This window comes from Hippopotamus amphibius, chromosome 3 (assembly GCF_030028045.1).
Source record: "Hippopotamus amphibius kiboko isolate mHipAmp2 chromosome 3, mHipAmp2.hap2, whole genome shotgun sequence".
Lineage (NCBI taxonomy): Eukaryota > Metazoa > Chordata > Mammalia > Artiodactyla > Hippopotamidae > Hippopotamus > Hippopotamus amphibius.
In genome coordinates this window covers 84,593,698-84,612,350 of record NC_080188.1, presented here as the reverse complement: position 1 = coordinate 84,612,350, position 18,653 = coordinate 84,593,698, and the positions used below count along the sequence as shown (strand labels likewise).

At 39.7% G+C, this 18,653-nt stretch overlaps 1 protein-coding gene across 2 annotated transcripts in view; it reads left to right on the top strand.

Annotated features, from left to right (window-relative positions):
- DCHS2 (dachsous cadherin-related 2) overlaps positions 1-18,653 on the top strand; it is a 279,417-nt gene that overhangs the window by 156,435 nt on the left and 104,329 nt on the right. For both annotated transcript variants that reach the window (XM_057727664.1, XM_057727665.1), the window contains exons 4-7: positions 11,994-12,230; positions 13,264-14,280; positions 16,996-17,183; positions 18,519-18,618. In XM_057727664.1, the coding sequence (XP_057583647.1) occupies positions 11,994-12,230; positions 13,264-14,280; positions 16,996-17,183; positions 18,519-18,618 (1,542 nt within the window). The remainder of the gene's footprint in view (positions 1-11,993; positions 12,231-13,263; positions 14,281-16,995; positions 17,184-18,518; positions 18,619-18,653) is intronic.

Below are 18,653 nucleotides of genomic sequence, written 5' to 3'. Positions count from 1 at the left end.
TCAGCCCAGACCAGAGTACAGAAATCTATAGAAACATATGTGAAAATATAGAAAAAAAAAACATATAGAAGAAAGCCAGAGACTCAATAATTACATTCTGAAGGTTAAATATTGAGAATATGGCCACACACAGTAAAATAGTTATTTGACCGAAAGAAGCCCAGCTGTCTGGCTCCTAAGACTCTTCAATAGAGGGCATTCCATACTTAAATTATTTCATCTTCAGACTTACATTAAGCAAGCTCTTTCTATTGATGTATCAAACTGAATTCCAATTATCAGGTTATAGTGTAAAACCATAACTGCCATAGGAACTGAATTCTTAAGGCTTCGTGTCCAGCCTGCCTTCTCTGCACACTATGGAGAAAGCCAAAACAGTCCGGGAAAGTTTACAGATAAGCATTGATTTTTAAAGAAGGGAATGAGATAATGCAAATGTTTAGCGGTACCAGATGAAAATAACCTGATGGATCTTCTCCATAATAAGGATGCTCTTGCCAGTAGAGCAAAATTGTGACGGCTGCTGACTCCCAGCATTCTGCGTTACTCTGCTGTTCGTTGGGAGGGAAATACTTGAAGGCTGTTCCCACTTCTCTTTTACGGCCTGGACCTGATATGTGTGCCTAACATTTACCTCTCTTTTTCCTACTTTTTCTGGATTCACTGGCTACCCTCTGGGTTAGCACATTTTAAAAGATACATTTCAGATACAATCAGGTGTGTAGGTCATAGAGTCTCACCATCTCATATCTCATTAAGGTGACTTTGCAGTCGTCTTCCCTGAAACAGAAATGCTAAGAGTAAACTCCATGTCTTGACGACATCCTGACCACAGAGAACGCAGGCCTTCAGAAGAGAGCTCGGGAAAATCTAGAGTAGTTGGGGAAAAGGCCCATGGACCATGGAACTTCAGCTAACCTCACAGGAGGGCTCAGATTTGGATCAGCAAGCGGGGGAGGAACAATGGTGATTCAGGAGACGCGAACCATATAAACGAAGACGTGGAGAGGGAGGTTTGTAAGTTAGCAACAAGAAATGAAAATGGAAGTTTGGGCTGAGCCACTAAGATATACAATAAACTGTACATTCCAGAGGGGTGCTAGACTGTATGCAGGGTTTGCAGAGGAGGGACCTGGAAACCAGTTTGGTTATTCTTCTGAACTCTACCCACCTGGTCAGAAGTACAAAAGGTTGCTAAATTGGAGATAAAAGGGTTGATAAGTTGGAGAGAGCTGCTGTGGATTTGTGGGTTCCGCCCAGGTGAGGTACCGGCACTGTACCAGAGAACTGAGTGTTCATCCCTGCAGTTCGGGGCTAATAGACTCAAGTCTCTCTCACCTGAAAAATTGAGAGCAGGGATGACTGACAGCAGAATACAGGAGGGGGTTCTAGGGTGAAGACAAACTGCTCCAGGAGTCTGTGGGGCAAAGAGCACTGACTGGCGTCTCCCAGGCGTGGTCCCCTGTGGTGGAGGCAGCTGGTATGGAGTTGTTTTAGGTCCTGCCCACCACGGCCAGAGGGAGAGGTCTGAGGGTTGCCAGCTTTTCAGAAGACAGAGAAGCAGTAAGTGAACAGTCTGAAGAGGGCTGTGGTCGTGTGTGTTAGGGCAGCCTCAGATTAGAAGATGGAGGCTTTCCCCAAAACAAAGCCATGAAAACACTAGTAATAGAAAGTGGTTTTTAACAAATATTGTATATTAACACATACATGCAGAATATAGAAAAGTGGTACAAGTCAACTGGTTTGCAAGGCAGAAATAGACAGATGTAGAGAACAAACATATGGACACCAAGTGGGGAAAGCAGGCGGCGGGGAGTGGGATGAATTGGGAGATTGAGATTGCCATATATACATTACTAATAAGAAAAAATATCAAATTGTACACTTTAAATATATGCAGTTTATTGTATGTCAATTATATCTCAATTAAAGTTCTTTAAAAAAAAAAAGAAAAAGAAAGTGGTTTTTAAAAAACTGCCCAGGCAGAAGAGCACCGACACTCCATCATCACGATGGTGCCGGTCCAGTGAGAATGTTCCCAATCTTCTCCTGTCCCCTCCTTCCCCCTAGATGCACGTAGATGGTTCAGAAACTCTTATTAGCAAGATGAGGAGGAGGAGGACAGCTAGATGAGGAAAGAGAGAAGCAGCCAATGACTTCTGACCTACAGCATGGGCCCCACCTGACCTTTTTTTTTGCCTTATAGCTACTCCTTCCTCCCTTCCTTCCTTCCTTCCTTCCTTCCTTCCTCCCTCCTTCCCTCCCTCTTTTCCTTCCTTTTTAATTTTATTAGAGTATAGTCGGTTTACAATCCTGTGTCAGTTTCAGGGGTAGAGCATAGTGATTCAGTTATACATATACATATATTCATTCTTTTTCAGATTCTTTTCCCCACCTGAACTTTAACTCAAGTTTAGACTTTTGATTATTCTATGGGCATTTACATTCTAGTTATTAAATTGAGAGAGTTTTGTGACTTAAAGTAACAGAATTTTAATTTGTCGCTAGTGATTGTGGAGGTGGTAGGAGTTTCGTGAATTTTCACGTAGGGGCAAGAGAAGAACAGGTGGCCATATGAAATAAATTAAAATAGGAGGAAAGAATAAAAGCGCTCTATGATTGCTTCCTGTGAATTGTGTTTTGTTATCTTACTTGTTACACATATTTATGATAGCACGAGATGATGGTGTCTGAGGTGGAGAGTAGGACTACAGAATGATCCAGAACTATACTGAGTGGGGGTGGTTTATGAAAGAATTTAGAAGCATGACAAAGAAGTTTAAACTTGTTTATTAGAGGAAATAAGGAATGATATAAGGGTTTTGAGCACCAGTGTGTCATGCTGACATTTTAGAAAATTACCCTGGGAGTAGTGTGCTAGGTAGATTAAAAGACTAGAAAATTTGAACAAGGAATATATATATTAATTAACAGAAAGTGTATAACAATGTACTATTATTATTATAACCAGGGGTAAAGGAATGAAATTTGTAATAAGGAGATGGTAATAAAAATAGAGAGGAACTAATATGAGAATATTTTAAGAGGAAAATGTTATAGGAATGGTGACTGATTTATTAATGAAAGAGAATGAGTCACACATAATTCCTTAATTTTACCTAAATAATTGATGGGGACTTCCCTGGTGGGGCAGTGGTCAAGGATCCGCCTGCCAATGCAGGGGACACAGGTTCGAGCCCTGGTCCAGGAGGATTCTACATGCCATGGAGCAGCTAAGCCCATGCATCACAACTACTGAGCCTGAGCACCACAACTACTGAAGCCCGAGTGCCCTAGAGCCCTAGAGCCACAACTACAGAGCCTGCATGCTGCAACTACTGAAGCCTTTACACCTAGATCCCATGCTCCACAACAAGAGAGGCCACCGCAGTGAGAAGCCCATGCACCACAACGAAGACTAGACCCTTCTCGCCACAACTAGAGAAAGCCCACCTGCAACAACAAAGACCCAACAGAGCCAAAAAATAAAAATAAAGAGAGAGATCAATGATCCAACTGATGTCAAATTGACAGATACCCGAGGGAAAGAAGCGCAGAACTTAATTCAGGTGAGAGGACACGGGGAGATACTAGGATAAAGTAACTATTGAAGTCACAAAACATGAATATTTTGATGGAAATAATATATAGCAGTGGTCTTCAAACTTTAGAATGCATTAAGAATTATTGGTAGAGATTGTTAGAAATTCAGTTCCGGCATCCTTCATCCCTTCTATAATCTTTCTAGAAATCAGAATATCTAGGTAAGAACCTGAAAATCTTTGTTTTTACAAGTAGCCAAGGGGATTTTGATGCATGTAGTCCAAGGACACCCTTTGAGATCCTTCAGAGACTAGAAGAAGAGCCTAGTATTTAAACCAGAGAAATGCTTAGAGGTCTGAGCAGTAGGAGGGACTATGGTTGAAATCCAAGGAATTGTTAGGAAAGGCAAAAAGAAGGCTATAACATAATCAAAGGAGAGAGTCCAGAGCAAGAGGCCATCATGGATCAGATAGGCTGTAGGAGGCAAGGGGCGTGAGGTTGGAGGCCCATCTTTCACTCACATCCTGCCCGTATCTTTTGGTTTTGGTTGTGTCTCTTCTAAACTGCATATGGTTGAGTAATTTCTGCCTTTTAACTAGAGTATTTTGTCCATTCTGAAGTCTTTCCCAGTCCAAATCTGCCATTAGTTCTGAGTCTCACTCATGTTAACATATTTCCTCATATGTTGTGTGATTTTCTACTGTGAGCTTGGATCTTTATTTGAGAGAATTCTTTGAACCCTGAGGATGAAGATGGGGAAAGTGTTTGTGCTTCCCTGGCCCAAGTGCTCTCTGGAAGTACCAGTCTACATTGTTTAAAACTAAATTCTTGACTTGAAAAATTTCACATCATTCTATATTGTGAATACAGGCTACAAGCTAGTGTGAAGGTTGGCTTATGTTTAAGAATTCTCAGAGGAAAATTTTAACCTTCTGTTCAGCACCAGGTTTCAAGTCATAAATTTTCACTGGGGAGGCAGGGGTTTAGTTTTGCTTCCCTCTTACACTGAAAGCTTTGTGGATCTAATTTTACTGGTGGAACTCCTGCAAGACTCTCCCTCTCCAACCTGCTCCCATCCCCAAAGGCCCCGGTCTTGTCTTTTGCCCCCTGAGTTCTGCAAAGCCATTAAAAGAAAAGTTCAAGGACACTAGGGTTTGGTAAATACTCTGAAGGCCAAAGCTGAATTCACTATGCTGCATGTGCTCTGGGTTCCTGACATCACTTAATTTTTTACCTTCTTTACTGTCAGTTTTTTTTTTATATATATATTTAAGAGGATATGTTTTTATATTTTTTGCAGCACCTGCTTTCAGGGGAAGGGTTGGTCAGTGTATTTAGTATCAGAAAACAGTTGTTCCCTTTAGTGATTCTTTCAGGGATGGTTTGTAAGAGGTAAATTCTCTATCTGTCTCGGTCTTATTTTATGCTTGTGATAGTTAATTTTATGTGTCAACTTGGCTAGGCTATGGTACCTAGTTTTTGGTGAAACACCAGTCTAGATGTTGCTGTGAAGGTGTCTTTTAGATGTGAGTAACATTTAACTGGGTGGTATTTGGGTAAAGCAAATAATCTTCCATAAGGTGAGTTCTTGTCTGATCAGTTGAAGGCCTTAAGAGAAAAGACTGATGTCCCCCCAGGGAGAAGTAATTTTACTTTTTAGACTGCTTTCCAACTCAAGTCTGTGACATTGACTCCTGCAGGAATTTCTAGCCTTCCAGCCAGCCCTACAAATTCCAGACTTGTCATCCCTGAAATGAGCCAGTTCCTTAAAATACTCTCTCTCTTCTCTTTCCCTCCTCTCTCTCTCCCCTTCTCTTTCCTTGTCTATCTTCTCTCCCCCCATCTATGTCTCTCTCGTCGCTATCTCTATCTATTTCAACTATTCATTTTGCTTCTGTGGAGAACCCTGACTGATCCAATATTCACCCCTTAAAATAGCTTATCTGAGCAGAAAATTCTAGGTAGGCAGTTGCTTTCTTCTGTAACTTTCACAATATTACTTCATTAATTTCTGACTTCTGTTGTTGCCGTTGAGACATTTGTTGTCAACGAATTATGCCTTTGTGGGTTCTCAGTCTTTCTTCTCTTGTTGCTGCTGTAAGATTTTATCTTTGTCTCTCTTTATTCCAAAGCATCACTTCTCTATCTAATTATCGGCTCCTCACTTTCCTGTACAGAATACATTCCCCTCAGAAGTGCCACCATCAGCCGCACTGGCCTTGCGGTATCCCCTGGTGTGGTAAGCACCACCCTCACTGTGCCTTCTCAAAGGCGATCTGAGCACCTACTGGCTTTGCCTTTGAAGATTTGAACACCAGCTGTGAGTTACTCCCTCAGACACTTGAATGTTACCTGCAAGGAGACACCCTGGGGCACTGGGTACCATTCGTGCAGCTCCACTCCAGAACTCCAGTCCTGCATCTCATCTTCCTCTTTCTTGTGGTAGAAGTAGTACCACTGCTTCTTCCTCACTGTCCCTGCAGCCCTGGAGAAGCCCACTGCCTCCTGCGATACTACTCATCCTTCCCTTCTTATGCCTTTAGCTTCCCATACAGGAGTAATCAGTTCCTTTAATTAAATAGTCTCTGAAATTCCTGGTGTGGTTTCTGTTCTGCTGATTGGTTCCTGATGGAAATGAGTACTTGCCATGTATTTAAATACACAAAAGAGGACGTGAAGATGCACATCTATATCCTGGTACATGACCCAGCAGCCTTCAGGTCTTTCGGTCAGAGACTTTTGGGTCAGTGTAGCAGAGCTGTGCACGTTCAAAGACAAGTGCATTTACCAGTTGTGTTTTTTTCCTTCAGGTGGTTGTTCTTAGTGGAGTGTCATGCTTTCGTTTAGTAAAAATGCTGTGAAAAATTTTTAGAAATCCTAAATTTGGGGGCTTTTGGAAATAGTTAATATAAGAATTGAACATTTGCAGAGAGTAACTAGCTGTGTCTGAGATTGCTGGGGGAGTTATCATCATCCTAATTTATAGATGAGAAAGGTAAATCCATGATAGATTTAGGTGACTAATCTGGGCATTCACGGAAGTGAGTGCAGTTTATGATGGTATGGAGACAGTACTTGGAGCTCGGCATTGATGAACAGATTTCCTGTTCTTGCAAAATTTACCATTGTATCATTACAGAGGAGTTTTGAGTAGATCAGTATTTATATATTTTATATACATACATATATACAAATTATGTATATCAATATATACACAGTACAAGTATGTGTAGGTATATATAAATATGCATGTACATGTATATATACATATATACATGTACGTGTGTGTGTGTGTGTGTAAACTATCTTAAGGCAGGCACCCTAGAGTAATGGCCATACTTCTGAGACTTCTGTGAAATGATACCTGGAAGAATAAGATAATGGGTATTTTCTTTTTGAAACCTAGTGAAAAACTAAAATTAGAAGGATTTACCTTGTACAGTTAGGCACTTATATGGTGTTGACTTAAAAGGCTTGAAAAAAATTTTTTTTTTCTCAATAAGGCTCTTCCCTTTGGGAAGTAGGTCTTCTGCCCCTGCCCCACATGAATTTATTTCTGTGAATGGCTGCTGTATGCAAGGCTCTAAGCTAAGCCCTCATTACAAGAGCTGACATTGTATAGTGCTTCGCTGTTTACATAGAACTTTCATGCTCACCTGTAACTGCCAGTTCTTACTAGTCGACTTCGTTGGCATTTAGCTACTGATCAGTCTGTACATGTTTCTTAAGTGTGAAGGTTCTTGACAAGGTTACATTTGTACAACGGTCTGAATTTGCCGCCGTGTCTCCCTTTCTCTTCCCTTTTTCTTTCCTTCAAATTTGTTGAGAACCTGTAGTGTGACAAATGAGATGGATGTTCATCAATGAAATTTTGTTTAAAAACAAGAAAATTAATTTTGCTAGCCAGAATAACATTCTGTGTGGCATCAAGAATAAAATAATAAAAATAACATATAACTTACGTGTTGCTTCTTGGTCCCATTATCAAATCATTGAGACCCCAAACCTCATTGTTAAATTATCTCCATTTAAAATGCCAGTTTGGGAATTTGGAGATGGGGATGATTAAACACTAGATGATTCTCACCAGAGATAATGCTTTGCAATAGCAGAGTGAATATAGTACAGATATTTATTTTATTAGATTTCACAATTTACTATATTTTGTTGGGGTCCATCCTGCTAGTAATTTGAACATTGGCAACATTATTTTTGTTTGTATCTGGGAATCACATGTTCCAACAGTTTCATACAGATAATTTCTACAGAGCATGTTTATCTCAACCTCAGGGATTCATTTAATTGAATACAGCTTTCCTAAATATCTTCATTTGCTGGCCCTGACATTTCCATTGTTGCACATCCCTGAAGCTTTCTACCTAATAAGAATCCTATTTTTTTTAAAAAGACTTTTGTGCAGTTATTTTAAAATGCACATTTTAATGTCCAATCTAAATCTTCATTATAGTATGCAAGTATACAAGCTATAAACAGAGGTAGTATAATATTTTGTAATAAACATATCTTCTTTTTATGAATATCTTTAATATAAATATAATTTCTAATTACAAAGTTAACATATTGCCTTAACTTGGGCTACTATGACAAAATACTACAGACCGAGTGTTTTAAACAACAGACATTTATTTCTCAGTGTTCTAGAGGCTGGGAGTCTGAAATCAAGGTCCTGGCTGATTTAGTTCCTGGTGAGGGTTCTTGTGTTCTGACATGATGGAGAGACAGCGAGCTCTCTGGTGTCTCCTTGTATAAAGACACTAATCCTGTAGGATCAGGGATCCACCCTTATGACCTCATTTAACCTTAATTACTTCCTTGCTCCAAAAATAGCCATGCTGGGGGTTAGGCCTTCAACATATAGGATTTTGGGTGGATACAATTCAGTCCATAGCACATATGCTCATTAAAACTATAGTAATGTAACAAGTATAAAGTGAGCTGTCCCATAATTTCAACCCACAGAAATGAGCTCACTTTATAGTTGTTCAGATCCTTCCATATTTTCCAGTGTGCATATTTCTTTGTGTATGTGTATGCATTAGTGTTTATGATTATAGTTTACATATTGTTCTGTAATCTAAATTCTCATTTAACCTCATGAAATTTTTTACAGTAGAGACATACTATCATTTTTTAAATGTTTAAGGAATAGAAAAATTTTTGACATACAGGATTATACTGTAAATTCATTTTTACAACTCATTTTTCATATAAAATATAGCATGTAAAATCTTTTTGGATGAAAATATGTATATTTCCTTTATTCATTTTGGGTGCTACATTGTATTCTTCTTGTATTAGTATACCACAGTTGACTTAAATGTTTATTCTTTTTCTTGATGGATATTAAAGTCATTTACAGTATTGCAAAGGACACCCTGTCCACGTATTTCAGAGCACCTATGTAAGTACAGGGTAGATGCCTAGCTTTTGAATATGAACAACTTACTGTTAGATAAACAAGGCACGTACACTGTGCCTTTTGGACAGTGCACGTCAATACCACATTCTTTATTAACCCTGCATAATATCGCTTAAAAGTTTTAGCAACATTGGAGGTGAAAACGAGAGGTAGTTGTTTTTATTTTGCATTTCTGATATTTTTAATGAGTTTGAGCATTATCATATTTATTCATACTTATTCTTTCTTATCTGAGTTATCTGTCCTTATGCACCGCTACCCTAACTTCTGGTTTACTTGTATTTTTTCATCTTCGTGACAGAACTCTTCAGTTATGTATACTAAATTGTTGTTTATATATTTTCAAAATGTTCACTTTTGACTTTACTTAAAAACCATGGAGTAAATTAAGGAATGAGTGAATGAGCAATCAGAAAGACAAAAACTATTGAAGTTCAATGTGGTAAATGTATGGTAGGCACGTGTACTCAGGCCACTGTGGGATCCTGGAAGAGTGCTCTCTGAAGCAGAATGGAAGGTAAGAGAAGGCCACCTGCACCAGGTGAAACTTGAGCTGTGCTTTAAAACATGAGTAGAAATCATTGTCAGAAAAGATGAAGAGGTTATTTCAGGAAAGGGATGCAGCAATTCAAAGGGAAAAGAACAAGATCTATCCTGGAAATTAGAAAGAGTTCATTGTGCCAAGAGCAAAAGGTCCTGTATAGACAGTGTGGTGGGATGGGGCCACAGAGGTGGAAAAGTGCTAATTGAGTGGCTTGGTTATTATAATAAGGCATTTGAACTTCCTCTGAAAACTGGGGGAAGCGCTGAGAGGTCGAGATTTGGATTTTAGGGAGACAATCCTAAAACAAGTTTGAAAAACAGTTTAGAAGGGGTCAGTCTGAAGGCAAGAAGGCCAGCTTGTGGTCTAGTTGAGGCAGGCATTAACCTTTTCATTGTCATAATCATCAAGAGTGGAAAATAAAACCCTTAAAAATGTCTCAATAATTAAAACTGAGTTAACTCTGGAAGACTATATACCCAGGGAGTGGGGGTTAATTGGGGTAGAGAGACTTTTCATTTTCTTCTGTAGACAGACACTTTTGCATTGAGTTTTATTTTTTAATCAAGCATAGACTTTTTAATAAGAAAGAACTTTTGAAGCTAATCAGTAACAGAAGGGAAAGATCTGACTTAGAAATTAGTGCGAAAAGTATTGACTGCTTTGGTGGACCAGCAAATCAGTGTGAACCCCAATTTGAACATGGCTGCTAAAAGTGGGTGTGATAACACTTGGTTACATTAGTGTTTTATAAGTTTTCCAAAAAGCGTGTTTATACTCTTCTTCGTTATAGTTAGATTGTATCTGGAAGCATGTGTTCTCGGATCAACTTGGAGAGCGTTCAGGAGAAAGGAACTGCAAGTGAAATGACATAAAATCATGTCAGATAAGAAAATGGGGATGTTGTGCCTGGAGCAGGTCTGACGAGATATTTGGCTTTGGTTATTGATGATGTGTTTGCCAAGGAGAAATAAGACAGGCTTACTAAATTTCTAATGGAAGTAGGAATGAGGAATTGGAGTTATAAGAGGACAGATCTGACTTTAAAAAAAAAGAAACTGAATGGGTGTTGCCATTTTTATGCCTAGAAAACTGTTAATTCTGATGTTTTTGCCGGCTTCTCATAAACTGGCAAAACTGCAGTAGTCCTTCATTTAACTAATACTTATGGCCAATAGTGTTGTGATAGATTCCATACAGTTCAGCCACATTTATTTGTATGTAAATTCATTTAAAAGTTTATGTGTTTTTCTTTTTTGTTAAACACAACTAATTTTTTATTTTCTTAAGCTGGCTGTGTTAGATCTATTTTCGTTTCCACACTAACACACCAGTGGGTGGTGTTCACAATATTAAACGATTGATTTGCTCAGAATTACTGGATCTCTCCCCAACTTACCCATTAAGACCTTCTCCTCTCACAGACACTCTGTGTATAAGCCTAACTTATCTCCATGGTTTTAACATTTCTTGAAGTTTTCCTATCCATAGCCATTGATATTATACCCTCTCATCAACAAAAAGAATGGAGTTCCTTGAAAAAGAGAGCTGCCCTCCATGGTCTCATTCAGGACAGATGGTAAATACTCCAGAAGATAAAACTTTACTTTCATCTGTGGGCTTAGGGTTCTGGTGCCTGGGTAGATTGTGACTGGATGGGATTACGGGCTGTACTCTGCTAGTCCATCGTCCAGGGGTGCTGATATGGTAGTAAGGCCTAACAAAGGCAACGGTTTATGTTTTTCTGGTGAATTGATATACTTCCAAGATGTCTAATGTTAAGGTCTAGGAAGTACTACTTACTTGACAGAATTTGGGCCATCATTTTGCAAATATGCTCAAGTTCTTTGGTTGGAAAATAGATGTATTAAGGTTCTCCAGAGAAATGGAACCAATAGGAGATATATAAATATAAAAACACTTAGAGATGAATATAAAGAGATTTATTGTAAGGAATTAGTCATGTGTTATGGAGATTGACAGGCCCCGAGATCTGCAGGGGAGTTGATAAACTCAAGACCCAGAGAACCAATGGTGTAGCTCCAGGCTGAAGACTGGCAGTGTCAAGACTCAGGAAGAGCCAAGATGTTTCAGTTCAATTCCAGAGGAAGGGAAAAAAACCAGTGTCCCAAGTCAAAGACAGTCTGGCAGGAGGACTCTCCCTTACTTGGGGGGAGAGCCAGCCCTTTTGTTCTAGTCACGCCTTCAACTGATTGGATGAGGCCCACCCACAGTAGGGAGGCTAATACGCTTGACTCAGCCTACCCATTTGGGTGAATCTCGCCCAAAAACACCCTTGCAGAAACATGCAGCATAATGTTTTACCAACTATTTGGGCACATCATGGCCCTGTCAAGGGGACACATAAAATTACCCATCACGGTAGCATTAACCGATCAGGTGTTACTACTGCTCATCAGTATTTACCGCATGTTTTCTGGTTTTTAATTTTCTCTTTCCCCTACCCAGGGATTATTTACTTAACATCAGCTCTTAGTCATTTGGGATCCACCACACTTTTGCTGACGGTCTGTGCTCGAGATGGTGGCGGGCTCGCATCTGTCACTAATGCTGAAGTCACCATACACATTCTTCAGACATCTCTGGCACCTGGTGAATTTGAACGGCCCAAGTATACTTTCTCAGTGTATGAAGATGTGCCTGAAGGCAGTCCTGTAGGAACAGTGAAAGCAAGAGAGTCCCTGAGTAAGTACTTACTTCTTATGTTGCGTCGAAGTCCATTATTGGAACGTTTTCTATGTTTTCTTAGGTCGTACAGTCTTGAATAAATCTTTCCTTTTCTGTATGTGAGAAATGAGACCATACAATCTATGGCTTGCTCTTTGTTCCTTCTACATTATTTTCATCCTACTTTTTTTTTTTTCTAATCACAAAAGTAATAGATACTTTTAACCCACTCCTCAAAGCATGTACATATGCAAGTGTGCACGTGCGTGTCCACACACACACACAATTCCAAAATTTTTTTATAAAAATACATCCAAAGATCTTTGTTGTTCTACAATGACCTTTTCCCCCCACTTTGTATATTGTGGACAGTTTTCCAAGTAACTGGACATCATTCCATCTCATTTTTTAAAAAGTTGCATAGTATTTCAACTTAGATATAAACTATGCTTTGTTTAAACATTTCCCTTTTGCTATCAATTTGAATGATTTACAATAATTTGTGCTTGTCCAAATAACACTCAAGCAAATATCCTTGTGTGACATATGGATTTTTCTGCAAGAAAAATTCCTAGACGTGAATTACCTGTCCAAAGATCTTGTCCTGCTCCGTAACCCTAACCATCTTCTCTCCTTCCCTTCCCTTTTAGGGAAGGTATTTGCCTTTTATCAGTAGATACAGAGAAACATCAGTGTAAACTTGACTTTGCTTCCTCAAATACACAAAACAGAATATAAAACAGGCATCCACATTATTTTCTGAATATCTTTCCCTTTCACTTAATGCAAGAAGGAAGATGTTGAAACCTGTGGCTTGCTCCTTGTCCACTGGACATTACTTTTGTCCAGTAACACATCTGAAACCATGTGTCCACTTATCAACAGGCTTTGGAGAGGTGAGGAAGATGTGAGACATCACATCGTACTCTCTGTGGATGTAATATACATTAATGCTTTCAGTTCTCAGTGTTTTCCAGTAGGTACATTCTTTTAGCATAAAGTGATTGCTTTCTCCTTTTGTTTCGTTCTTTCTTTTTTTTTTCCTTTTCAGATTCCTCAGAGCCAATTTTTTATAGGATCTCCTCTGGTGATCTGGACGGAAAGTTCTGCATTCACCCATGGCTGGGCACCATTCGAACCCAGAAGCCACTAGATCACGAAACGCAGCCCGTGGTCGTGCTCACCGTCCAAGCACAGCTCGGCAGCTCCGCCGCCTGCAGCAGCACAGAGGTCAGCATCACTGTCATCGATGTCAATGACAACCGCCCGGTGTTTCCGAAAGCCTCCGATGGGGTTACGATCTCCCAGAGCACACGGCCTGGCACAGCCTTGTACCGCGCCCGTGCAGCAGACAAAGACAGCGGGCCCAACGGGTTCATCCGCTACGCCATTGCCAGCCAGAGCCCGGGCGTCTTTTCCATTGACTCGGGGCTGGGTGTGGTGTTCCTCCGTGAGAGCCTCGCAGGCGCTGGGCCCCGCGAGTACGCACTGACCCTCGTGGCCCAGGACCTCGGCATTCCTCCTCGGGCATCCCTGTTAGTGCTGACCGTCGTTATCGAACAGCAAGAACAAAGCCCGTCTTTGACTTTTGAGCATTTGGTCTATCAGGCAGAAGTGAGTGAGTCCCTCTCGCCGATGACCCCAGTCCTGCAGATCCAGGCCTGCCCGCTTGGCCCGCAGCGGACACCCCCGCAGCTCCGGTACGCGCTGGAGTCCAGCGCAGACTCGGCTGCGTTTGGCGTCCATCCTCACACGGGTTGGATTTATTTGCGGCGACAGCTCGACTACGAGTCCACACAAACGTATAATTTTAGAGTGTTTGCCTGGATCCCGGAGGACAGAAGGTCGCAAAATGTGAGCACTTCGGTAATTGTTCATGTCCTGGATGAGAATGACAATTCCCCTACCTTCTTGCATGATGTCTTGTTTTTGAAAGTCGAGGAGAGTCCTGTTCCCCAAGGGGTAATAGGCAAAATTACAGCAATTGACAGAGACTCGGGAAAGAATGGACAGCTGTCATATTTCCTTTTGTCTGATGGAAAATTCTTCAAGATGAATCCTAATACAGGTAGCATTTTGTAGCTTGCGCTTATTCCTTTAAAATTGGAATTGACAAAACTCAGATCTTTTAGTTATAACATTCGTGCAAACATAGTTAAAATTCCAGTTTTTAGTAGATATCTTCCTTGATTATAGTATTGTGATTTTAAAGTGAAGTCAAAACTGAATAGAATTTTCCCTTCAATGATTAAATACTTCTCTTGCCTCACACCCGCATGCTGTCCATATATGGTTCTTATTCTGAGTTAGAGGTACACTCAGAACTGGACTGGATAAATTCTTGTGTGAAGTCTAATTCCACCCCCACCACTGCTCTTTTTCATTTGTAGATGTCTTTAAAATTTTTCAAATAATGTTTTCTAAAATATAAATGTCATCGATGAAAAACTAGAAAATAATCCATGTTTTAAGATTTTAAGATTTCAAAATCACTCTTTTGATATATTTCCCCATTCTCATTTTGATGAGGGAACCATAGAGAAAGGGCAAATATTTACCCTGAGGTTTTTTTCAAGACTTAATTAAGTTGAATATACAAATGTTATTAGATTATATACATTTACAAGGATTTTAATTCCTGCAACTACCAACAAATGAACCATGTTTATTCTGCAACCATATAGTTGGAGAAACTGAGACTCAGATAGCTCAAGTAACATGCCCAAGGTCACGGAGCTAGAAGGAAGTGAGAAGGTCACCACTTTGTACAATTCCAGGAGGCACCATCCATGTTGTGGTCTTTGTACATGGTGACCCTTGCAGTATAGTGAGACAAAATTTGAATTCAATTCTAATTACCTTCAAAGTGCCTGTTGTGTGAATGAGGAAAAGGTGCCCCTTCCTCCAGCAGATGGAGCTTTACACCAGGGCACAAGGCCTGCCAACAGATTGCAAGCTAGATCTCGCTCGCATTTATTCCTGAGCTGGGCCCCAGCACAGCACAGACTGTACCGGCTGCACAGAATGGTCCTGCTTGCTCTTTACTTCCGTGTGCTAAATAGTTCTCTAGGTTTCCCATTGCACTCGGTAATTTATTTATTTATTTATTTTTTTTGAAATAAACTGAAATATACATTTGGTTCCCCCATGACCTTCTCTCCCACAATTAGTCCAGCACCCAGATTCAAAAGACCAGGTGTCCATTCCTAGAACTACTGTATGGCTAGAGGCAAGAAGCTTCCCCTCAGGACTCAGTTTCCTTACCTTGAACAGAGGAGAGGATTCTCACCATGCTCCGTGTCCTGTTCTGGGGGGTAAAGAGTTAAAGTGTATGAAGGGACTTGGAAGGCTACATACTCGTAAACAGTTCCTGTTCACTGGGGCTGGGGACAGTGTGGCAGCGCAGGGATCGAGGTCAGCCTCCAGAGCGTAGCATGCTGCCCTCCACATCCGGGGCTCTGAGCAGCCTTGGTAGTGACCCGAACCCCCCACTCCCACGGAACCCTAAGTGGTACTTACACACCCTGCCCCGGGTGAGCCTCCTGGTCTTTCTAAAGAGCTGCTACTTGTCGGCCGGAGTTGGTTCAGCAAGTAAAAATCTGTTCACCATTCAGGACTTAGGGTTTTCCGAGGAGAATTACATTTTGGAACTTTAAAAATGCAGTTGTTTTCTTTGTCTTTTTTGTTAGAATCACACTTACAATAAACACTTTATATAGTTGATATAGTAAATGGATACGGTAAACACAGCAGTAAAGCTTCATCAATTCAGCAACTTATCCAAATATGAATTCTTTTTGTTCCTGTTTTCACTTTCTGTTTTGTTCTACACACTGTCATTTCATTTGGGGGAAGAGGGCAAGAAGATCTTAGAAATGGCAATGTTAGGTAGTAGTTGCTTCAAGGTTACTTTCTCACAAATAAAAATTTTCATAAATAGTGAGAAAATTAACTCCTGGTAGAACTCTGCAGTGGGAGATGGGCTACCGGAGACGGCCCTTAGCAGTAGGTAGAGGCAGTGACAATTTTACACCCCAATTTATGCGTGAAACACGAGGGAAGTTGCATAGAAGACAGTTTTGAGCAAGAATATGTAAAATATGTCTTGTAAAGCATGAAGAGTTATTTGGGAAGTCACTGCCCTCGCTACACATATATTTTGTGACATAACCATAAATAACTCCATGCATAAAAGACAAACCATTGCCTAGGAATGTATCTGATTTTCACAAAGATATTTTGCCACTATTTTAAGTAATGATAACAGCTTCCATGTTCATAATCATTTACAGCTTACAAAGTACTTTTAAATTTATGACTGCATTAGTGTCTGATAGTCCTAGGAAGAAGGGTCAGAGAAGTCCTTCTGCGTCTGAGGTGGAGAAACTGGGACCCAAACCCAGAACTCGTGATGTCAGAGCTGAGGTGCTTTCCATACATTCAGTATAAAGGGGGAATATGCTGTAGCTTTACATCTTCTAAGTTATTATTAAATCCCCACAGAGTATTTTATCATTTGTTGTTATGAATTCATTCTTTAGTTCAAATGGTTGATGGTAGATAATTTGAAAGAGTGAGAAATTGAAGGTGGCAGAAGAAACTTAAGAAAATTCTTTTCACAGTAGAGCCAGATTACTGAAGTATGTGGTCTTGGAAATTATGCTTTAGAGCTTTATATCTGATTTTCCTTTCTGGGAATCGGTCTGGGATTGAATTGGTGGTTCCCAATGCCAAAATTCTAGCACAAGCGTCAGCCTCTTCCATCCTGCTCTGTGCTCCTCAGGCGAACTTATCAGCTGGGTGGCCTTGGATCACGAACAACGGGTGCACCATCAGGTGACTGTCCTAGTGACCGACCACGGCTCCCCGCCGCGCAACGCCACCATGCTGGTGTATGTCTCAGTCACGGACATCAATGATAACAGGCCGTATTTCCCGCAGTGCCTCCCTGGGAAGGAATTACACATCAAGGTATGTGGAGTCAAGGCGCTGTGCAGCCTTTGTGATATTCTGTCACTTGTTTTGAGCACCACCTTGTGGTCAAAAGCGTGAATGTATCCAATCAGTCTTGGTGCGGAAATGCATACCTTTCTAGATTTAGCATTGCCCACATGTCAAAAAAACCCCACAATTAAAAAAAGAAAAGAAAATACTTATATGTGGTATTTGGGATCACACATTCAGTTGTTTTTTGATAAAGCAGTTCTGTCCATTGTATGCAACATAATGGTACTTTATTATCAATATTGGTGAGAAATGGATTGGTGGTTTGTTTGCTTTTTTCCAGTAATTTGCATGCATTTCTTTGTCTAGAGCTCCTTATGGGCAATTGGAACACATCTCTATGGTGATTAGTTGAAGATAGGAGAAAAATCTGTTTAGCACTAAACTGAAGGGGCGTGGACCCAGAGATTGTAACGTTTGATCTTTGCAGGCATGTGTGGAAACGTCTCATGATTTTTATGTGATCTTATCTTTTCATTTCCATGTTTTTGTATGTTTTATAATGTACATTATAAATTAGCATATTAGTTCATGTACATAATTAATAAATGTATCTTGGAGGCATTCATACTTTTTTTTTTAAATGACTGGGTTTTATGAGTAAAAAGTTGGGAAGCTATTGCTCTAAAACAACTGGACATACAAATTGAGATCAGGTATGTGTATTGAAAACCTCAAAAGAGGTATTGAGGAAGTTAATCACTTTAAACTCATCTTCCAAAATTGTATTTAAAGAAAATTCTACCAACGCAGAGCATTATGATACTATCCTTATGATTTTACTAATGTCGTTTTATGTGTGATATATCATGGCTTAATTGTGCAGTAGGACCCTAAACTTGGAGTTCAATTCCACATGTGCATTTCAGTATTCCAGGAAGTTTCTGTTAATTAATAAGGTATGTTTCCTGAAATAATGGTTTGTTTTTTTGTTGGTATATTTTGGACCTTTTAAAAACTGTGCTGAGAAGGTGATAAATAAGAAGATGCTAGAATTCTTAAAATGCATCAAAAATCTAAGATCTTTTTTAGTCAATTTTATTTCATTTTTTCCTCAAAATTAGCTTACATGTGTAGATAATTTGTTCAAATTGAGCAAAACATGTAAATTTGTTAAGTGAATTCTTTTCATGGATTTATACCCATATAACTTTTATATGGTAGACATTTGCATTATGTGTGGATTTAAAAGTAGTTTAAAAATAACGCTTAGTAGTAATGTGTTCTTTCACTTAAAAATTCATTGATATTTCTTTTTTAAGGTCTCATTGACTAATTTGTAAGTCATTATCTTAATGACAGGTTCTGGAAGGTCAGCCAGTAAATACGTTGGTTACGACTGTGTTTGCAAAGGATTTTGATGAAGGAAACAATGCAGAAGTTATATATTCAGTATCTTCAGGTAAAAATTACTATCCATAAAGGATTAAGGGCTTT